The 20,156-nt window shown below is 39.8% G+C and overlaps 1 protein-coding gene across 1 annotated transcript in view; it reads right to left on the bottom strand.

Annotated features, from left to right (window-relative positions):
• grid1a (glutamate receptor, ionotropic, delta 1a) overlaps nucleotides 1–20,156 on the bottom strand; it is a gene marked incomplete at both ends in the record, with an annotated part of 203,544 nt that overhangs the window by 18,064 nt on the left and 165,324 nt on the right. The window contains 4 exons of the mRNA XM_079229673.1: nucleotides 330–431; nucleotides 9,304–9,423; nucleotides 10,347–10,508; nucleotides 13,602–13,775. Of these exons, the coding sequence (XP_079085799.1) occupies nucleotides 330–431; nucleotides 9,304–9,423; nucleotides 10,347–10,508; nucleotides 13,602–13,775 (558 nt within the window). The remainder of the gene's footprint in view (nucleotides 1–329; nucleotides 432–9,303; nucleotides 9,424–10,346; nucleotides 10,509–13,601; nucleotides 13,776–20,156) is intronic.

Genomic DNA, 20,156 nt, shown 5'->3' with positions numbered 1-20,156 from the left:
GATGGAGGAGGAACACCTCAAATTCCCTCTTATAAGTGGAAAGTAGATTGGAAGGGGTCTCGTTTTCAAGATCCTGTGCTAGGTTTTTGGTTCTCTATCCTTCTGTGATAACGGCTCACTGAAGCCAGCAGAAAGTACACATTTTTGTTTATTGCAGTAAATTCTCCAAAAGCGAAAAGAGCCTGTATTTCACTTAATTGAGGTAACAACTTTAAAGAACAACCTATTGAATGTGTTTGCCTCCATAATGTGGTGTTTGTTTTCTTACTCACACATATTTGCCTACTCAGGTCGAGTGTTAATAGATTCATTGTACTCCCACAACTTACCAGTAATGTTACAATCTTCAGCGTCACTCCCTGCATCCCGCTCTCTATCCGATTCTCCTTCAGGCTACCATTCAAACCACGAGTAGAGTCCCAAGAAGCCAGCTAATTAGGAGAAAGAAAGAAATCAGATGGATGGGAAGAATAGATAAAAATGGAGCAGGTCTCAGAGACAAAGGTGCCAAACACCTCATTCATAAATATTGAGTAGCAGAATAACAAAGTGGCAGAGCTGCAATCTTCGTTTCTGACCGTTTGTGACATTCAACACTGAGTGGCCAGTGTCTATGTTAACATCTGAGCTGGTTACCAAGACAACAAGCGCCAGCCATTAGTATGCTATTTGGACCCTCTATTTAAGCTTCACCAGTCAATGCTGCAATGCATTGTCACACTTTGTTAGCAATACAGAATAATTTACCAGTAATCATATAGATGGAGGTGGTGATTATGGTGATGGATATGATGATGGTGATTGGGATGAGAGGACAAGGCAGAAGTAAATAATGAAGACTTTAAAGTAGATGTCATGCTCATTGTGTAAAAAATAAAAACAATAAAAGCCAAACGAACAAATTTCACATCAGTTTTAGTTTGTTTCATGAATCTAAACCACCCCTCACCTTTAAATCTCTCATTCCACACTGTCAACGTTTTGAGCCGTGTCTTAAGTTGTGGAGCTGATGTTTGTTAAATTCTTAATCAGTGCTGCAAGCGGGACAAGGATTCTGAAGGATCTGACAAATCATTTGGAGTGGTCAATGAGATTTGAGCTGACAGGACAAGAATGGTGGCTCCGGGCCAAACAACATGCCGTTCGGGCCACAGCACACCTCGGCCTGCAGCACATGAGCCCCATCGGCAGGGTCCTCACAAAGATACCATTCCCATAGAAACACACTGTACTCCACAACAATGAGAGGAACTTCATTAAGAAGCCGATCGCTTTTTCGTTTGTTGTTTGTTAAATTTCTCAATTCAATTTATCCATGCACATTTATCTTTTTGTTTTTGAGCAAAGGTAAATGGACTTGTAAAGCGCTTCTCTCTAGTCTTCCAACCACTCAGAGCGCTACACATCATTCAGCCATTCACACCCATCCATACGCTGATGCCCATCAGAACTATCTAACATTCATACCCATTTATACACCATCGGCACAGCCTACAGGTTCCAAGTTTATTTATTAACAGGATGTTTCACAATTACATTTTGTTTTCTACCTGCCATTTCTACTAAATTAAAAATACACATTATTGTATCTTAATCACTCACTATATGTTTCTGCTGCCAAACTATCACAGTTTGAGTTAAAAGGAGATCATTTCTGACGAGAAGAAACTTCATACATGTCTCAATTTGGCACAATTACATCCAGCTGAATTTTAATAGCCAGTTTCATCAGTGAGGGGAGGTTTAAACAAAATGCTGAAAGACTGTTGCCCCCTTGAGAAGATGGATCTGGACATTTCATTCAATATTAAGTAGAATGGTAAAAGATCAAAACCGTGAACAGTAATAGAGATATTTTTAAGCTTTAAGATTTCATCACATGTCCTGCACATAACTTTGAACTGTGAAATATTGAGGCTGCTTTGCTCTTTTACTGGATTTGACAGAGGCAGTTAGTTTAAAAAAAACTGAGTATTGTTCCATTTGGCTAGCATTGGAGATTGATGAGAAAAAACTAAATGAACAAACATAAATCTCTGTCACCATTTGCAAAGGCAAATTATTATACAATCAAGAGGAAACAACAATTACTACAGACAAACAAGGCAGCAACAAAGGCTCAACCGTGAAGGAAATAAAAGCATGTGAGGCAATGAAAGGCTTGAAAAAAACTTTTCGCCAAATCCTTTGTTTTTCATAAACCACTTAGAGCATAAGATCCTTAAAATAATATACGTCTTAAAAGTTACACTGCTATGTATAGCCCCACTGCCAACTGCTGGTGAATCATGTTTATAACCTCCCAGCTTGTGTGGGTGTACGTAAGCTATTTTCTCCTCATTCAAGATGTCACTCATGAAATGTGCCTTCCTCCGGCTTTATCTAAGCATTACGTGCATGTCAACAACATGGAGATTAGTTAGTCATGGAGCTGTTCATCGTAAATAAGGTCATGCAGGATGTATTAACAAAGCTACCCTGCATTTTGATCAGAAAACGGTGTTGATATGATAATGAGTACAAACAATAATGCACTATTTAATTGTAATAGCTTGCCAACTTCTTTATGTGTCCAGCCCTGTGTGTGTGTGTGTGTGTGTGTGTGTGTGTGTGTGTGTGTGTGTGTGTGTGTGTGTGTGTGTGTGTGTGCGTACGTGCGTGTGTGTGTGTGTGTGTGTGTGTGGGGAGGGTGCAAAATGTCAGTCTGCGTTGCCTGCTTCACAGGGGACTATTTTCTCCATGAGCAACTTTGTCCTCCATGAAAAACAGGGAGCAATATCTGCTCTGTAAACTGAAGAACACTAAAGAGGAACACTTCTACTTCACAGAGCTTTGCACACCAGCACGCCATTGGAAGGTCACAAACAATACAAACAGCACAGCCAAACCACCTGCATATGAACGAGTAACACTTCGCGAGACATACTGTGATCTTTGACTACCAGATTTTCAAGGACATGACTCTGAAACAGGATGTATATTTCTACCGGGAGTGGAAGTCTTATCTATAAATATGCTTAACGTTACAAGAAATACAAAATAATGTTGGTGCTTGATACCAAATCTCAGCTCATTGAGAATTTAAATATTCATATTTTAAATATGCAAAGCAATCAGTCACCACTACTGAGAAAATCGAGCCAATGACATTTTGGAAAATCCTGTTTGAAGGGTCACAATAATAACAGGGCCGCTATCTAGGTAATGGTTACGATGCTCAATGCCGTAAAATAATCATCTGTAATGGGGATGAGCAAATGTCAATGACCACTTGAAAACGACAAAAAGGATGGAAGTCAAATATCCCTGGATTCATCGTGCTTCAACTGTCTCAATTACTGTATATCTTACAAAATTGTGTAGAAAACACTTTGTCAAGGAACCATTTAAACTGAATCATTATGAACACGGGACCACAGTTTGAGCAATTTGCTGCTATTCTGCTTCTTCTTTGCCCCCTTCTAGTTCAGTTTGTCGTGCTCCAGATCTTCTTATCGACCCACAACCCTTTGTCTGAAGCACCAACTGGATTGACAAGACTGTATAGTAATAATGAATGTCTACTTGTCATTCCCTGCCTTATTTACTGCCCATTTATTACATTTGTGAAGACAAGAAATATCAAGCTGGTCTGCCACTTTGAAAAGTGCGTAAAAGAAGAAGAAAAACAGGAACATTTTGAAGAGAAGAGACAAGAAAGAATAGAAACGGCCGTTCCTCTATGGTGTCACACAATTGCTGATGGTTAAGGTCAGGCAATGACCTTGATTAGGATTGGTCGCTGGGCAGTGAGTCTCCCAAGAGTTTTTGTATATTGTGGGTTACTATCTAGCCACGACCAAAAGAAAAGTAAATGAGATGAAGTGAGCTAATACCTCTTTTTAAAAGGAAATCGCTCAGAGAAACACACAATAAGAAAATTGTACCATGACAATAAAAGCTCTCCATGATCACATTTTTACGGTTTTCCTTAATTCCTGCATGTATTTACTGATTGCTTTAAAATAGATTACATTACATTAAAATACAATGTGCTATTTTGGAGAAAAGACTGTATCAGTAGTTAGATCAGGGCTGTAAAAGCAGGCAGAGTTATCCTCTACCATCTCAGCATTATCTTGTTGCTTAAAATAAACTGCATGCAAGAAGTGGCTGTAGGCGAAGTGTCACAGTCGAAAAAGAAACCTATGACAGTGAGAAGGATGCAAACTTAATAATAAAACAGTGATTTTCTGATTCTGGTGACGAGGTGATGCTGTGCATCAAGTGAACTGAATAATGATATGGCTGGTAACATTTATTCCATGATGGATTGGAGCACATGAGAGACAATAAATTAAGACGTGGAGAAATATCGTCCAATTAGCTGGCGTGTCAGTCGGAACAACCTACAAACAGCAGGTACTGCCACTTTAATGCTTTGCTATAAAGGCAGAGTGTGAGAAAAGGCAATTCGCACACATTAACAGTTCAGCATATTACAGTATTACCATGTTTCAAATGTTTCTTTTTATTTAATTATCTGTGGCAAAATAACTCAACCAGCCTAATACTATTTTCCACACTGTTTAATTGGATATGGAAATATGCCATTACTATTTGACCGTGCAAATTTGTAAAATGGAGTAATGAAAATATTTGTTCTCATGAAATACTAGCTGCTACCTCAGTGCTGTTCTTTATCTTCCTGCAGGTGAAAATTGCAGCAGCCAGGGGAGGTTTCAAAAACTGTAGGAGCCAGAGAGTAAATTCCTGAAAGCTAAATCTCTGTGCCTGGCAAATTAATCACTGGATCAACAGCCCCATCAACCCCCTGCAGATCTATTGTTGGCAAGAGAAAGCACCCTTTAGAGACAATTTAATGCCATTTCAGCTTCATGAGCCAGTGAGCGAGAAGGTTGAGCAATAGCACAAATTCATCAGCTTTCAACGACTGCAGTTGTTAGACGCTAGTTGACGCAACAAGCAAGGGGGCACATGGAGCCAATGTGACCTCCACCCCACATCCAAATACATTAACGATCACTGCTTGAAGGGTTGATGATGGCAAATCTGTCCTATTATCCAACCCGTATGGTCCATTGCAATCAAGAGTCAGACCACCGGCGATCAGAAGTTCCAGACAATTTCTCTATGCGCTGCTTAAATGGTTTTACCGGTGTTGTGAGTTGCGTCTCTAAAGCCCCTTTTAGACAGCTTGTTCAAGACAGGACTGTTGTGCCATTATTCTGCCTCGCTGTTCTGTATAACATTGTTGCTCTGCTGCTAAGCAGGCAGCAGAGGTTGTCTAATCAATGTCTCTGCAAACGAGACAGCCGGTATGTCGGGACCACGAACACTAGAGACGTTTGTATTACACGTTTTGTTTGGTTCGGTGTAAAAAAGCAAAGTGTATTGAGGTGTCTTCTTTAGCAGTATTGCATGACTTCTGTATGCAAAAGGGATTATGAGAGAAAGTGTCTCGAGAGTAGAATGTTACACACGTTGCCTGTCAATAAATCATTAGTTGTCAATTCCATAATACCTTCTCATCTTTTAATATATAATGTTGTAAAGAATAACTGAATGATTTAATAATGCCACACCATAAATAGTAGCTTCAAATAGACCGTGTGATCCCGATACTGCTTGCAGCAATCGGGATCTGCCCCAGAAATTGTGATTGGAGCTCCCTTACACTCGGCTCTGTTCTGGCACCAGAGGATGACATGTGAGCCGGCTCTGGTCAATACATGGCTGCCAGATTTGGTTAGGTTGTTGTGAGTAATGGACTTGGGCGTATTAAGGGTAAGAATCAGCTCCAGTTAGCTGTACTTTGCTTGCTTTGGCCCAGTGTTGGCAACCAGAATTGGAAGGATACTTGCATCGATTGTGATATGTTATCTTTTTAAATATGGCAAGGCTCTAGCTATCAGATATGGCAGATTTTGGCTGCTGATGACGAGGCAAAAAGTCCAGGCTCCTTTCAATTAAAATCGTTGTAATGACTGGTATTGTATTGCTGGCTGAGCCACAACAACAGAAATTGTGTCTCATAACTTTTAAACTTGAGGCTGTTTTTCATTTCTTCTATTTGTAAGGCAAATAGTACAGACTTCACAGCCAGGTCATATCATTTCGAGCACAGTTTAAGCTAACTAGAAATTACATCATATAGCATGTGAGAGGCATTATATACCCTATAATTTGACGCACTTTGCGACCAGAAAATTGAATAAGGACAATTTGGGGCTGGCCATTTCAGAGACAATGTACTGCATTTTTGTTTCATAGAATAGCACAAATGTCTTTAAAAATGCGATTTTAATTAATGCAAAAATGCCAGCACTGCAGACACATTCGAGAGATAAGTACTGCATGTACTGCATGCAAGATGGCTGGCTGAGAGGAACAATTACATAGAAGTAAATTGACTTTTTTCCATGAAGAGCTTTGTGTAAGCTGTAAGTCATTAGCAATATCTACTTAGAGACGAGCTGACACATCAATACGAGCAAACTGGGAAACCAAAACAACAACAACAGCATCGATCACTCTGCTGCAGCACTGGATGGTGGAGAAAACTCACAGTAGCCATCCACGAAATAGTATTTCAGTCTTCATTACAGTGTCTAACCAGAAAGACGCCTCATCTAAGAGCCATCAGGCTGGGGAGAAAATGGACTGAATGCAGATAAACGATGATGGAGAGGGAGGAAACCAGGGCTGATAAAAATGGGGAGAAATGGTTAGGGAAGAGAAGAAGGGAGCAGAGAGGACAGGATGTGAGATGAGATGAGAGGAAAAGATAAGAGGGACAAGAGGGGGACAAAATGAGCTACGTTCTGTAAGGTGGCTGTGGGTCGGGATGGGAGAGGGGGAGGGGGAACACAACATGCATAGTTACACTCCACTCAAAGAAACCACATCGACCTGACAACATGATATTATAGTACGTTGCAGAGGATCCATGCAATAGGGTGGTGACCTTTCATTTTTACACAACGCGGGACAGAAAAACATGCTGATTGTACACACAAACAACCTATTACTGAGAAACGGAGAGGAGATGTACATGACTACATTGTGCCGGATTTATATATACCAGGTAATGCACTGAATGCATTTGTCACCCCATTATCTGGCCTTGCTATCCCCTTCTGGCTTTAATGATTCGGAGATACAAGCGCCCACATATTAGTGTGCTCCCTGGCCTCTGTTTGCCAGGCTGCATGCTTCCAATGCAACACATGTTGGTGTGCTCTGGGGCGTCATTGCTTGTGTGTGGCTCTCTGTGTCTAAGCCTAGTTTATGGTTCTCCGTCAGGTCGACGGCGTACCTACGGCGTAGCTACACCGTCGACGCAGACCCCTACGCCGTAGGCTGACGCGCACCTCCAAAAATCCTAACTACGCGTCGCGTTGACGCGGACCGCAAGCGCTGTGATTGGTCCGCTCAGAACGTAATTTCCGGCAGTTGCTTTTTCCCAGCCTCGACCGGTTTAGTGGTCGTACAGACCACCTCCGCAAACGTCTTCTCTGTCGCCTGCGCTTCAACATTTCAACATCTTCAATATTGATGAGCTCCAACTTTAATGCAGCCGCTCCAACTTGGTCGCCATTGTTTACTGTGACCGGAATTCGGCTATAACCCCTGAAACCACACAGGCACACCCCCTGGCGGCATGGCGGTTAATTGCAGAGCAACGCGGTCCCTCGACGCAGAACTTCGAATGCTCAACGGCAGCGTGACGGAGAACCATAAACTAGGCTGCTGTAATCTTTCATTTCATTTTTAAATATGTGACTCCACTGGTATTCATTTGTGTGTGTGTGTGTGTGTGTGTGTGTGTGTGTGTGTGTGTGTGTGTGTGTGTGTCATGGCACAGCATGCAGTATGTCTTTTCCCAGCTAATGTTAATGGTCACATTATGATGAATTGGCTTCATGATTTCGGTTAGGCTGAGTGGTGATTAAATCTTCATTACCGCTTCTGGTCAGTCCTGCTCTACATAGATTGCCAAGAGACTCAATTCCTCTTCATTCTGCAAGAAGTCCCTGACTGAATCAGGACATCCACAGCGACAAACAAATTACAGCTAAGAGAAGAGTCCACAAATAATGCTCTCAATCTTCACTACAACACTCAGAGTACAGACCAGTTTCTCAGTCAAGACTTCATGATCAGCTCATACAGCCTGCTTGTTTTTGTTTTGTTGACGACGCTCAACACAACCACAGATGAAATATACTCTTAAAGGTGAATTGGTATGTTTTTGTTTTGTTTTTTTTTGCAAAAACAAACGCACTTGTTTGTGAGTAAAGTTGATTTATTCTAAAAGTCAGGGTATCCAAGCCGGGATGGGATGGTTTTTGTGGTGAAATGAAAGATTACAGCAGACTGATCTGGTTAATTCATGATCTCCAGTAGAGGGCAACCCGATACCTGACACCTCCCTGCCAAACGTTAAATCCATAACAAGGGCTCTTAGAGATCAGAGTAAAGCTGATTCCAATCTATTTAATGTATTGCATTCACCTGGCATCCCATAAAGAAAGACATGCAGGATCTTCAACATTAAAATTAAGAACCAGTGGTCAATGAAAAAATATTACAAGCAAAAACAATGGACGGTTGGATGCCTTTCTATAATTTTTACTATCAATGGACCCCTATGATTTCTACTGGAAGTGGTACTCAATTCTGATGCTCGAGGACAAGTGTCCTACAGGTCTTTTTACCTCCCTGGTAGTAAATCAGCCACAGCTGGCATTATAAACTATTAGAGAGGAACTAAAACCTGCAAGATACCAATTCTTAAGGACTGGAATTGAGTACCTACACTTAAGAGGTTTGCAGGGGGGATTTGAGAAAATGAGAAATAGTTTAATTTCACTTTCCTCACACAGTAAGTGGTCACATTGCGACAATGTCTTAAATAAAACTATTTTCATCAGTGGTTTCACAGTACCTGCTATTTCCTCAACACATACAGAATGGACAGTTATGTAAGTCAGTGGAAAATTGCATCTCAAATGAAGTTCTGTTCAGAAGCTCTAATCGAATGGTCTGTGGTCTAATGCATATAATATACAACTGGAACAGTTGCTTTGTAAAAAGAGAAAGGAATACTGCTGTAGATTAAAATCCAGTATGCTAGTGAATAGCGCCATAGTTATTTCTGACATACTCTAAAGAGCTACTGGAGACAAAGGTAAAACGTATCAGCAGATGACTATCATATTAAGCTGATATTTGTCCTTTACAGACACTTGCAGACAATACACCCACACACACACAATATAAAGGATATTCTGCACTGACCCGTTTTACATCTTTCCCAAATGTCTCACTATAGCTGGTTCCAAGAATTTCAAATTGCACATGGGAATTAGAGCCTTCAGTGCGGAAGTCCATCACTCCTGTCAGGCCGCTGATCCGTCCCTGTAGCAACAACAGGCAGAAAATAGTTACTGTTTGAGATGTCACAAAGACAGGAGCAGTCATTTGGTGTTTAATTGCATTTGTGTTTCTGAAGATAAATAGCCTGCAAGCATTAAGTAGTTCATGCACTAAATTCCTTTGTACATTACATGTTTCATCGCAATCTAGTATAATGAAATATTTGCATCGATTGAATCAACTTTACTCAGTATAAAGCATACTATGTAGGTGAAGAAATGTTTATACTATAGATTACTTATAGATTATATATATATTACAATCAGTACATAATCATCCAAAGGAAGTTTCTAGAGTTGTTTGCCATGACTTGTACCATTGGATTCAGACAAATTGTGTTTAGTTGGCAAGATAAATGATAATTTCAAGAAACATTCTGTTAAATGTTTAAATTAAGTTTGAAATGTATGGGAATCAAATGAATTTAACCTAGTTGATGTTTGGTTTGAATGACATCAACACAACAATATGACAAGAGCCTCCTTTCTTTGTTGTTCTTCATGCTCTGCTCGGTCATTTTACTGCATGTCACACTCGAGATTAAAGCAGTGCGACTCTCTGCAACAATGAAAAATTCCATTATCGGATTGAATTGGATGAAACCAAGGCACTTTTCAGGATTTTGTCTTATTTCAAATGAGAAAACAGATAGGGTTATGCACAAGCAAGTCCAGAAACTGCTGCAAATCCATCCCGAGGCCAAACCTGGAGATCACATTAAATTATCAACTTCCTTTGGAGTAAATTCAAAACAAATCAATTTGAATCTGATGAAAATTTTTTGTACATACCTATTGATCTTATTATCAATTTTGCAGAAGCCATCATTCATCATTTCTTACAAAACAGCAATTATAAAGCAGCAGCTTTGAGAAAGGAAAAAAAAATGGTTCCAACTCAAATACCTTTTGGATGGTGTCCAACATAGACCATCCTCCATTCCATGGCTTAGTGGACTTCCTCATGCAGTTAAGGCTCGCCATACTGTGCCACTTCCTGTCCTCCAGTTTTCTGTAGAAGGCGTTGGCTAGCATCAAAACACTGTCATACAGGTAGAGATTGGACACCTGTTGGAGTAAAAAAACAAGCAATTTCAATAAATGCATTCTTGGATTTTGTTTGTGCTGTGATACAGCGAACCGGACACAAACTCTGGATACAATAAAGAAAAGCAATATCAGTTTGTTGGGCTCCAATAAATATAACACAGCCCCATGGTGAACCCACATGAGTGAAGCAGTGACACAAAAGCAGTTGTCTTTCATTCCGGTCGTGTGAGGTTTGATAGTGAAATAAAATATTCTCAGTGGGGAATACAATTGTGTCTCCTTGCTTGGAGAAAGAGTGGAAAGCATTGTAACAACTGATGAGCATTTTTTTTTTTTATTTTGTCTGCCAATGTCATGGTTGTCTTTTTGTGTCGAGATGGAGAAACTGTTTCTTTCGTATTTAATTAATTAATTAAATTGAATGATAGCAAAGTGAAGTCATCAGCAACCTCCCGCTGAATGTCCACATGTTGCACTGAGGTTGATTGTCTGAACAATCAGAGGGTTGTAGTTATACAACAGGAGTCAACGGTGAAGTCTGAAATTAAGAGTGTGCAAAACAAAACATATTTCTGGTTCAATCATCCTCCATCGTATATACATTCAAAGCTTCCATCAGTCCAACTGTCTCCCTCTGACTTCAGTGCACTCTGTCAGGATACATGTCTACCCCTCCTGTCTTTGTGTGACAGTGGATTTGATAGGTCCTCTGGGTCAAGTCAAGTCAAATTCTTCCACAACAGAAGATCCATGGAAGCAATACTTGCTGCCACTCCAGGCACTCAATTCATGACACCTTTAGACTTCAGTCCAAGCCTTCAGGTGGTAGAACATCACACAAGTCAAGTTTACTTGCCTCAAGGCCACTCAGCCAGGAGCAAAGTCCAGACGTAATGCAATGCAGTAGCTCTTGATATCTGAGGTTACACCACAGCTGACTTCCTGTAAAAGGGATTAGTGCAGGAAAGGCACTGCAATCTCCTCAGTATAAACTATTCTGATGAATGCTTGAAATGCCATTACCCGATATGTAACCCTCTTTCATGTGAATTATTGAGAACTGTGGGTGCACACGCCACATGGTTTTTGCCATCTGTCCGGAGTATGGAGGAAAAAAGGAAAATTAACGTTTCAATAGAGCTACAGGGAACTCAGCTATTACACTCCAGATGGATTGAGCAAAAGACAAGTTTAGGAGGTGTAAGGAGGCCCTCTTAACTCACTGGAAGGGCGAGTAAGGTTATGAAAATCCAAAGAAGGAAAAAGCATTGTGTATTAGTAGATAAATTACAAAGCTAGGATTGTGCTAAAGGGTATGTTGTCCTTTATGGACTCTCATTGTCATATAGAATTTACCTTAGCTTCGGTTCCTGGTTGACAGATCCTTAGTACAACTCATAGATAGCATAATGTAATCTCTTTAAGAGCACAGAGTACTTTGCACAATGGAAGCCTTTGTTAAACTTGTGATGCCTCAGAAATGATCTACTATGTGGAAAAATACATTTGAAATAAATTTGGACGTTAATGGAAAAACAAGCTTTACTTACATTTAAGCTATACATTACTTTGTTTTGCCAGTTATTTCCCAGTCCCACTGAGCAAAAGCCATTTATATTCATGGCCAATCATGTCCCTTGTAATTGCCTTATCTGGGGAGTTTAATCTATATTCAGCTGCATACATAATCAGTTATATTTGTATTCATGTGGCACTTGGCAGATGCTTCTGTATGCTGTCTTACACCATGGCTGCATGCTCAATGTCTTTACTGAACATGTGAAAAACGTGTGCTCAAGCAGGAATCATGTTCATACACTATTAGAGCACATAGGCTGTACATGGAACAAAATCAACAACACATTTTACTTGTTTTATGGTTCTGCCACTCCGGCAGATAACAAGTGTCCTTTCTGTTGGCTGCTGAAAAAAGTGGATGAAACATGCCAGTTGTTGCAAAAGCACGGTGAGTATTTACTCGCAACAAATTACAAGAAAAATATGACCTTGCCACTGGTCAACTACTCAATGCACCTAATCCATCCTACTGCCTCCATGTTGTACATTAGCCATCCTCAAAGTGCAGACTCTCCTCTGAAAGCAGCTCATGTTGGTGAATCTGTGACTGTTTCTAACATACATTCACATGGACAGTGGAGCATTTAGAGTGCTTTGACAATTTCCTTTGTATGTCTTGCTACTTTCTCTTGAAATTGTCACTATTGGAATACATTTTAACAGATTTAATTCAAACGGACCCCAGATGATACCAACATTTTACAGCTACATGTCAAGCCTACAGCAACTCAAAAGCTGGAATCTTGGTATGACAAAAAATTCAGAAATAATTAAAATTCTAAATCAAATTGGTCACAGTTAAAACAATGCATGTTTTTACCGATCTGCACTCAGAACATGTTGTATTATGTCACAACATCAACAATTATTATCTCCTAAATGTTTTATTACTCAGAACAACATTTAAGGGCTATTCTTTTGTAATATGATGCTCTTTATTTCTAATGTGTTTTTAAGGTTTCGAGCCTGGAAAACAAAGTTCTTTGTTTGAAATATTAATATATATAATAATAATGCTATATGTTCGTATAGACAAATATTTCACTTCTGCAAAGGTGTTGTTAGTGTCTCATGACTTCATGTGGGCTGACAGAATAAATCACTAACTAACCTCTGGCAGAGAGGTTGTTTTTGATCGTGTTTGTGTTCACTTGTTATCGAGCAGAATTTATTTTTCAACAGTTGTCAATGTTGTTTGGCAAATGATGAGGCAAGGGACTAAATAATAAGTGTCTATCCATATTCAAAATATTGTGAAAGGCAATTTTCTACATTTCACCAGTTATTTTTTCCTAAATTACTTTCCCCAAAAATATCTGGCACTTGTCATTTGCCTATCCCCATCTATATTGTATTTGTAATGCTTATCTTGCCTATTTAAATGCTACTGTACATCCAGCCCTCTGAAAATCATTCTAAAGATGTTCTTTTGACAAAACAAAATAAAGAGGATTGTGAAGCCATGGCTGATCTATGTGATCTCACAGACTATATTTCAGGAGCTTCAACAGTAAATCTTTAAGCGTTTTTTACCTCCAGGGATTGCAGATAGCCTTCCTGCGGGTCACAGAGCAGGGACGAGATGCGATGATTGTTCCTCATACAGCGAACATTGGTGTCTCTCCACAATGGGAAGATCTGACGAATGATGGTCATCCTTCCCAGAGAGCTGTGAACCAGCTCCATGATGTCTGCATCACTCACCTCCTGAATATGAAGACAACAGGAGTACTTTAGTTCAACAAATCTTTCCCTTGGATCTCAGTGTAAAGTATGGTGCCACTGTCTTAATAAGATTTAGTTTTTGCACCGTGAAAAAAATCATGACACAAACCGTGAATCTTTTGAAAAGCAGTTTTTCTGAGTGGAAATGTGGATAAGAAACAACACCTCAGAGGGGTTTGCGTTGGCTGTGCCTGCTTCTTAAGCAATTGAAATATCAGATGACACATTTGGTGGCTACAAAGCAATTAGATAAGAGATAAAGTGACTCAGTTCCAGCAAGTAACTGTTAGAGGCAAGGGACTGAAATATCAACTTGATTGAGTATTTTCTTTATTTGGTGCCGTTTGTAGGACATAAATCCAGTGTATAAACAATAGCCAACCAAAGCTTAATTCACATATAATTTCTGTCCAAACATTGGTATATTTTATATCAATCCATTGTATATCAATAACCAGCCGAAAGACGCAGACAGAAATTGTCAGATGTAATTTTCAACATAGCATTCGACAACCTCGCCTGTTTTGTTATTCACATTAGATTGACAAATCAATCAACATTTCAAGTATATCCTTCACAATAACAGTGCAGGTGACCCTTGGCCCTCTTCTTTGAAGGGAACCCGTGTGTGGAGTGTCGGTGGAGATCTACGCAGTGAAGGGTCAGATCAATATTCATGAGACATTGAGCAGTCTGCTTGTCTCCAGAGTGGGACAATGGTCAATGCTGAGGCAGACAGTCGGTCTCTTGGGAAACGTTGGGTTCATACACTATCTGACAATAAAGCTGTGAGGTTACCGACGGGTCAAAATTTAAGCAGCTCTGGGTTGATATAATCCGTAACCACACATGCCTGAATCCATGCTTCCTATCTGTTTTCCTAATCAGATGTTTTGATCTCTCCCTTCCGCATCGACCTCTGTGATTACTGCTGGTCTCTGTCCTCCTTTACTGTTGATTTATTCTGGATCTTACTTTGTATGTTTACCTTAGCTGACAGTCAATCTTGCAATTTTTTCCCATGATTTGTACAAACGAAAGGTTTCCATTTCCTCTCCCCCCTTTTCTGCCTTTTTGTCATGTGCATATCTCATGTATTTTCAATGTTCTATTTTCAATGCAAAACCGCTTAATGGCAAGCAAACCAAATTGATTATATGGATTCTTTCATCCAGAGCCAGTATTCCCAGATATTTCATCTGTGTACAGCATTAGTAAAACACTCCTCAGGTGATTCTAGCTCATTTAGTTTCATCCTCTGAATCTTTTTCTTACTCAGTCAGGTGGAAATTATGAATATTCATAAATTGCCGTGACACATTAATCAGATGAATTATGCCGTATGGTTCACAGAGTCGAACACTCACGTCCAAGCTAATAACTTCCAATGCCACAGAGTCAAAGTGTTCTGTGACCATCACGGGTGACATCTGTGTCAGAGTCTGACCTTGCAGTGACACTAACCAATGGGACATGGCTGACGTGCCGTTTGAATTCGGTTTGAGGAGAAAGTACAGACGACATGATACATTTCACTTGTATAATATTCACCCAAAACTGTCTGAAAAGAAAACAAAGGACAGATGCATTAAGGCCTCCAACTACAATGGTCATCCCATGGATTAGAGAAACTCTAGAGAAGCATTATCAATCTTAATTGGTCTACTGTAAGTGATTTATGATAGCATGTTGAATCACAATATTGTTTCTTAACTGTCTGCTCACAAGTGTGTAACATCATAAACTGCTTTTAATATCGAGAGTTATCGCACAATCAGTTTAGGTGTTAAGCACCTTGCAGCAACCTGCTTACATTTCTGAGTGAATACAGTAAAGCGCGGCCGTGTCATGACAGCCGACGACCAAAATACATTCACAAATCAAGTTCAGATGACAGATTATCCTCTCTGTGCTGCTCAGTCAATGTCATTAATCATTCACAAGAAATACATTGAAAAAGATTGCCAGTAATCATGACAACAATTTAATTAGAAGTTAAGATGCTTTGAATCTGCATGCAACTAAATTGAGAAGTAATAGGAGTCAGGGAAGAAGAGCAAAGCACAGTGTGTATGACATTAATTTGAGCTGTACAAAACTCATATGAGTGTTTTCAGTGTTGAGAAAAAAGTAATTAGTTGGGCTGAAAATAATCTCAAAAATAACTTTATTATCCAGTTGATAGTACAGGATAATTGGTGTCCTATTGTCCTTTTGCAATGGATGAAAAGAGACATCACAAACCTCAAATAACGTAAGGCACAGGCCTCTGCTGAGTTGTGATACTCTGACTTAACTGATCCGAGTTGTAATTTCCAATATATCAACGCTTATATTAAATTGAAGCTTTCCTCTTCAACATCAAACCATAATAATGATATGAATTAAATATAAATATGTAAATGATGCAAAGGGTTTTACAATTAAAGCAAGGCCATTTCCTCGTCAGGCAGTGTTGTTGTGTTAAAAATTGATCATTCATCAAGAATTGCACACAGAATCAAATGAATAGCTTAAGGCAGAGAGAGGGAGAGTAGAGGCATATCTGAGTAAAAAGTGCAGCCTTCACTGATTTGCAATTAGTACTATCACATGTAATGTATAGAAACATTTGCTTACAAAAAGTTGTACAATAAACCAGGTCCATAGTGCTTACATGTACATTATTACATACAACTTTTTGCAGGATGTCTTTTCTTGCATATTGATCTGCAATTATGTGCATCTTTTCCTTGTAATAGCAACACTAATGTGCAAGCGCCAAGTCAGACGGACATTAGACATATAATGAAGGTGAATAAACTGTAGGTAACACTTTTTACACGTTTAATCTTCAAACTGCTATGCTATTGATAAATCAGCTTGGGTTTTATTGGCTTTATTAATAAAACTCTCAAGCACTACTAGTAAAAACTCACAGCAGCTGTTTTTGTGGCACTATGATACTTAACCAACTTACTTGTTTAAATACAATATCCAATGAGGGCTGTATCATTGTCAAATGTAGCACACCATAATTTCATGAATTTTAAATAGCTTGAACTGTGTTGAAGAAGTAGCCACTAGTAAAACCTGTGGCCGCCGTCATTTTTGAGCTTTTGTGAGCAGGAGTTGGATGTGAAGAGGTTAAATAAGGATGAAAACATTTCAATAAATCAGAGGAATCTCAGGAGATTGAGTTCCTGTCTGTTTGCATTGACTTGAGGTTGATTTATTAAAATAGGCAACAACTACAGTAGCGTGTAGTAAAGTAGAAATGTGTTTCAGTCACTACTACTTGTTTCCTATTAATTGTTAATTAATTAGAAAAGTTGCATTCAGTTAATCATATGTATGTGTATCTTATAAACTAATTTCCCTTTGGGTATAAATAAAGTGTCTCTATCTGTCTGTCTGTCTGTACGTAACACCACCACTTCAAATACTAAAAAAGAAAGGCAGTAGACTGGCTGCTCAGTCACAATCGCTTGAAAGGGAAGGACTTTAAATTAAACTGAAACAAAGGAAGGACCATTTGCAATAACATGTGGCTCGAGCAGGCGGAAATGCAACGCAATTTCATGCCAAATTGCACTGCACCATCTGATACGCATCAACATAACTTTAGCTTCAGCAACCAACTCTGTGCAAGTCGGTTTGTTTCGAGGCACAAATTAATCAATTCAGCTGTCGTGCAAAAACATTGACTTTAACAAAAGTGGATAGCAGTGCGATTGTGTTAGCACTTAATATTAGATCGCTGCTTTGGAACAAGACATATCAAATGTGACATAAGGTGCAATGACATGTAACTAATTACATGATTTAGGAAATAAATGTGCTTATTTTCACTGTACAACCATGTAAACTTCCCATTACACAGCTCATTGTTCATACGGTGCAGTGCAGTGTGTTATCTATATGCAAGTTGGTTTTGAGGGTTGTATAGCCATGATGGAACTAACATCTCAGCCCGGAGGTGCAGTGAGTCGTATTCAATGAGACATGCTGTGTGTGATTCGACATAAAATGACTGTAACTGCGGTAACATTTAGATAAGGTGGTTGGTAGAGGGAGTCGCCTGTCTGGGGTCCTTTAGATTTATGACCATGAAGCAGGATATCTCCTGTGGTCACCATTTGTGGGTTAGTACATAATTTTTTGACATCTGAATTGGGTTTCTGCATAGATTGTCATTGTAGTTAATGGTACAAAGAATCTGAACAGCAAATCCAGGGTTTTGATAAATGCGATGCTACACAGCACTTTGAGTAATCAATAAGCTAATTGGAAAATGAAATATTAATTCTTCTCGCAGGAGGCCTCTTCGGCAATCCACCTTCCTGTCCTACAGTCTGGTATGCCGGAGATTGCGTCAGAAAAAAAGGGGTTTCCAGCTTGGTTGCTTGACGGGCAGTTACCCAAGACATCAGTCATATCATGACTGTCCTCCTCAACTCTGTCCGTCACAGCAGACACAGCCAGCTAATCCATCAAACATTCTGAGGTGTCAAACCCGCCTTTTGAAGAAAAAAAACAAAAACAATAACAAATGCTCCTAGAATGTGCCATCCATCTGAGTCCGCTAGACAGTGTCAGAGGCTGACAACCTTCTGTGTGCTGGCAGCTGCTGCACCCTGGTTCTGTTTACGCATGCCCTCCTGCTCACATCAAATTGCACATCAAATTGCACTTCTTACACTAAATTGAAAAGCTATTTTTTTTTCTTCAACATTACGTCGGCCATTTGCGTGTTGAATAAGTTTCGTACTCCGAGGGCTCGTGAACTGTGTGCCTCTCAAACCCACTCGTTTGGTTTTAAAATGCATTTGTGTCAGTCTCAAACTGAAATGTTTGCAACTGAAGAAAAGTTCATAGTTTTGACACTTTGCTTTCATTGATTTTACTTTTAAGTTTGAAAGACCAGTCAGGTCTAATGGAACTGCTATTGGGATGCAAAATGGGGGGAAAACTGTGGTTTTGGAGTTTGACCTATACTAGACACTAAAGGTCAGGATATCTTGGCCTCTGCTTCATCCTGCAACGTTATGTAGTGTGATTTTAAATTGTGGACTTAACTGATGTGTGACATTCATGTGTGATTGTAAGGGCCTGAGGGGAGGTGTGGTGGATGGAATACATTCCAGTCAAAAGGCTCCACCCACTCGTCAGGAGAGCATTGAGATCAGGTGTGGGACAAAACACACCTGATCTGCACGCCAAGGAGGGGAACGGAGAAGAGGGACACGCGTAGAGAGGCTTCTCCTCTTTGTGAAGATTGAGCCGGTAAGTCGGCTAGCGGCCCGGCTAAGAGACTGTAGTTCAGTAGTTAATTGATAGAGCTCTGGACTGAGCTACGTTATGAGTTGTTTTGTGTTCAATTAAAATCCTTTTGAAACCTGCAGAACTGACTCTGCCTGTGACTGCTGCGCTGCCCTAACTCCGGTGTCCTCTGTGCCATCCTCTTACAGTGATTAACAGCCTTCCAACGATTATCTGTATACCTTAAGTTACTGCATGTAATGTTGTCTTTCTACTCTCATGCTTATGCCATTCTTGTTGAAAAGATATGTTTTGTTTATTTGTTAGCCTGTTACACCTTATTGCTTTCAGACTTGTGATCATACTCACTCATCATCATCATCATCATCATCATCATCATTTCCCGTCTCTATCAATCTTACTCTGTGCTCTTATCACATTTCTAGCTTGACAGCTACATTCATTGTGCCACATGTTGTTGCTGGTGACAGATTAGCATAACCACTTTGTCGTGAGAGTTGAATGAAATGTGAGACCTCGCTGACTGTGGCAGGAGCCTGGGGCGGTGATGCGGTGGGTAGCAGTCAGCCTAAAGACGACCTGGTTAAAATGAATGTCACAACTCAGTCCTGACCAGGCAGCTGAACAGTAGCAACTATCCGCAGGGACTCCCGGTGAATCCAGGGGCAAAAGGTAACCTGGGTAGTTATTACCCCGCAGGATTTTGTGATACAGCTGGACTGCCTCTGATCAAACTACAGGACGTCCATGAGTGCAGGAAACAGTATCTAGTATTTTATAACTGTGTAGTAAGGTTCCCCAGCAACTGCTTCAAAAAGGAGAATTCATCGTTGTTGCAGTTTGTAAAATAACCCAGAAAAGATGAGGACATTGAAACATACTTCAAGTCAGGGCATCTCATTTTGATTATCACTGTGTTGTTTGTCTTTAAATGTGATTGAAAGAAGAAAGGAAAAAAAACATGTGCCTACGCTTTGTGCTATCAGGCATGTAAGGAGCCCCTTAGAAATCAAATCAGTGGCTAATGGAAACAAATTAGCTAAACAATTTCCTTTAAATCTCCTACCCTTGTAGATACAAGTAAGGATTGTGGATACATTA

Source organism: Taurulus bubalis (assembly GCF_910589615.1).
Source record: "Taurulus bubalis genome assembly, chromosome: 14".
Lineage (NCBI taxonomy): Eukaryota > Metazoa > Chordata > Actinopteri > Perciformes > Cottidae > Taurulus > Taurulus bubalis.
This window is presented reverse-complemented; position numbering and strand designations above follow the sequence as displayed.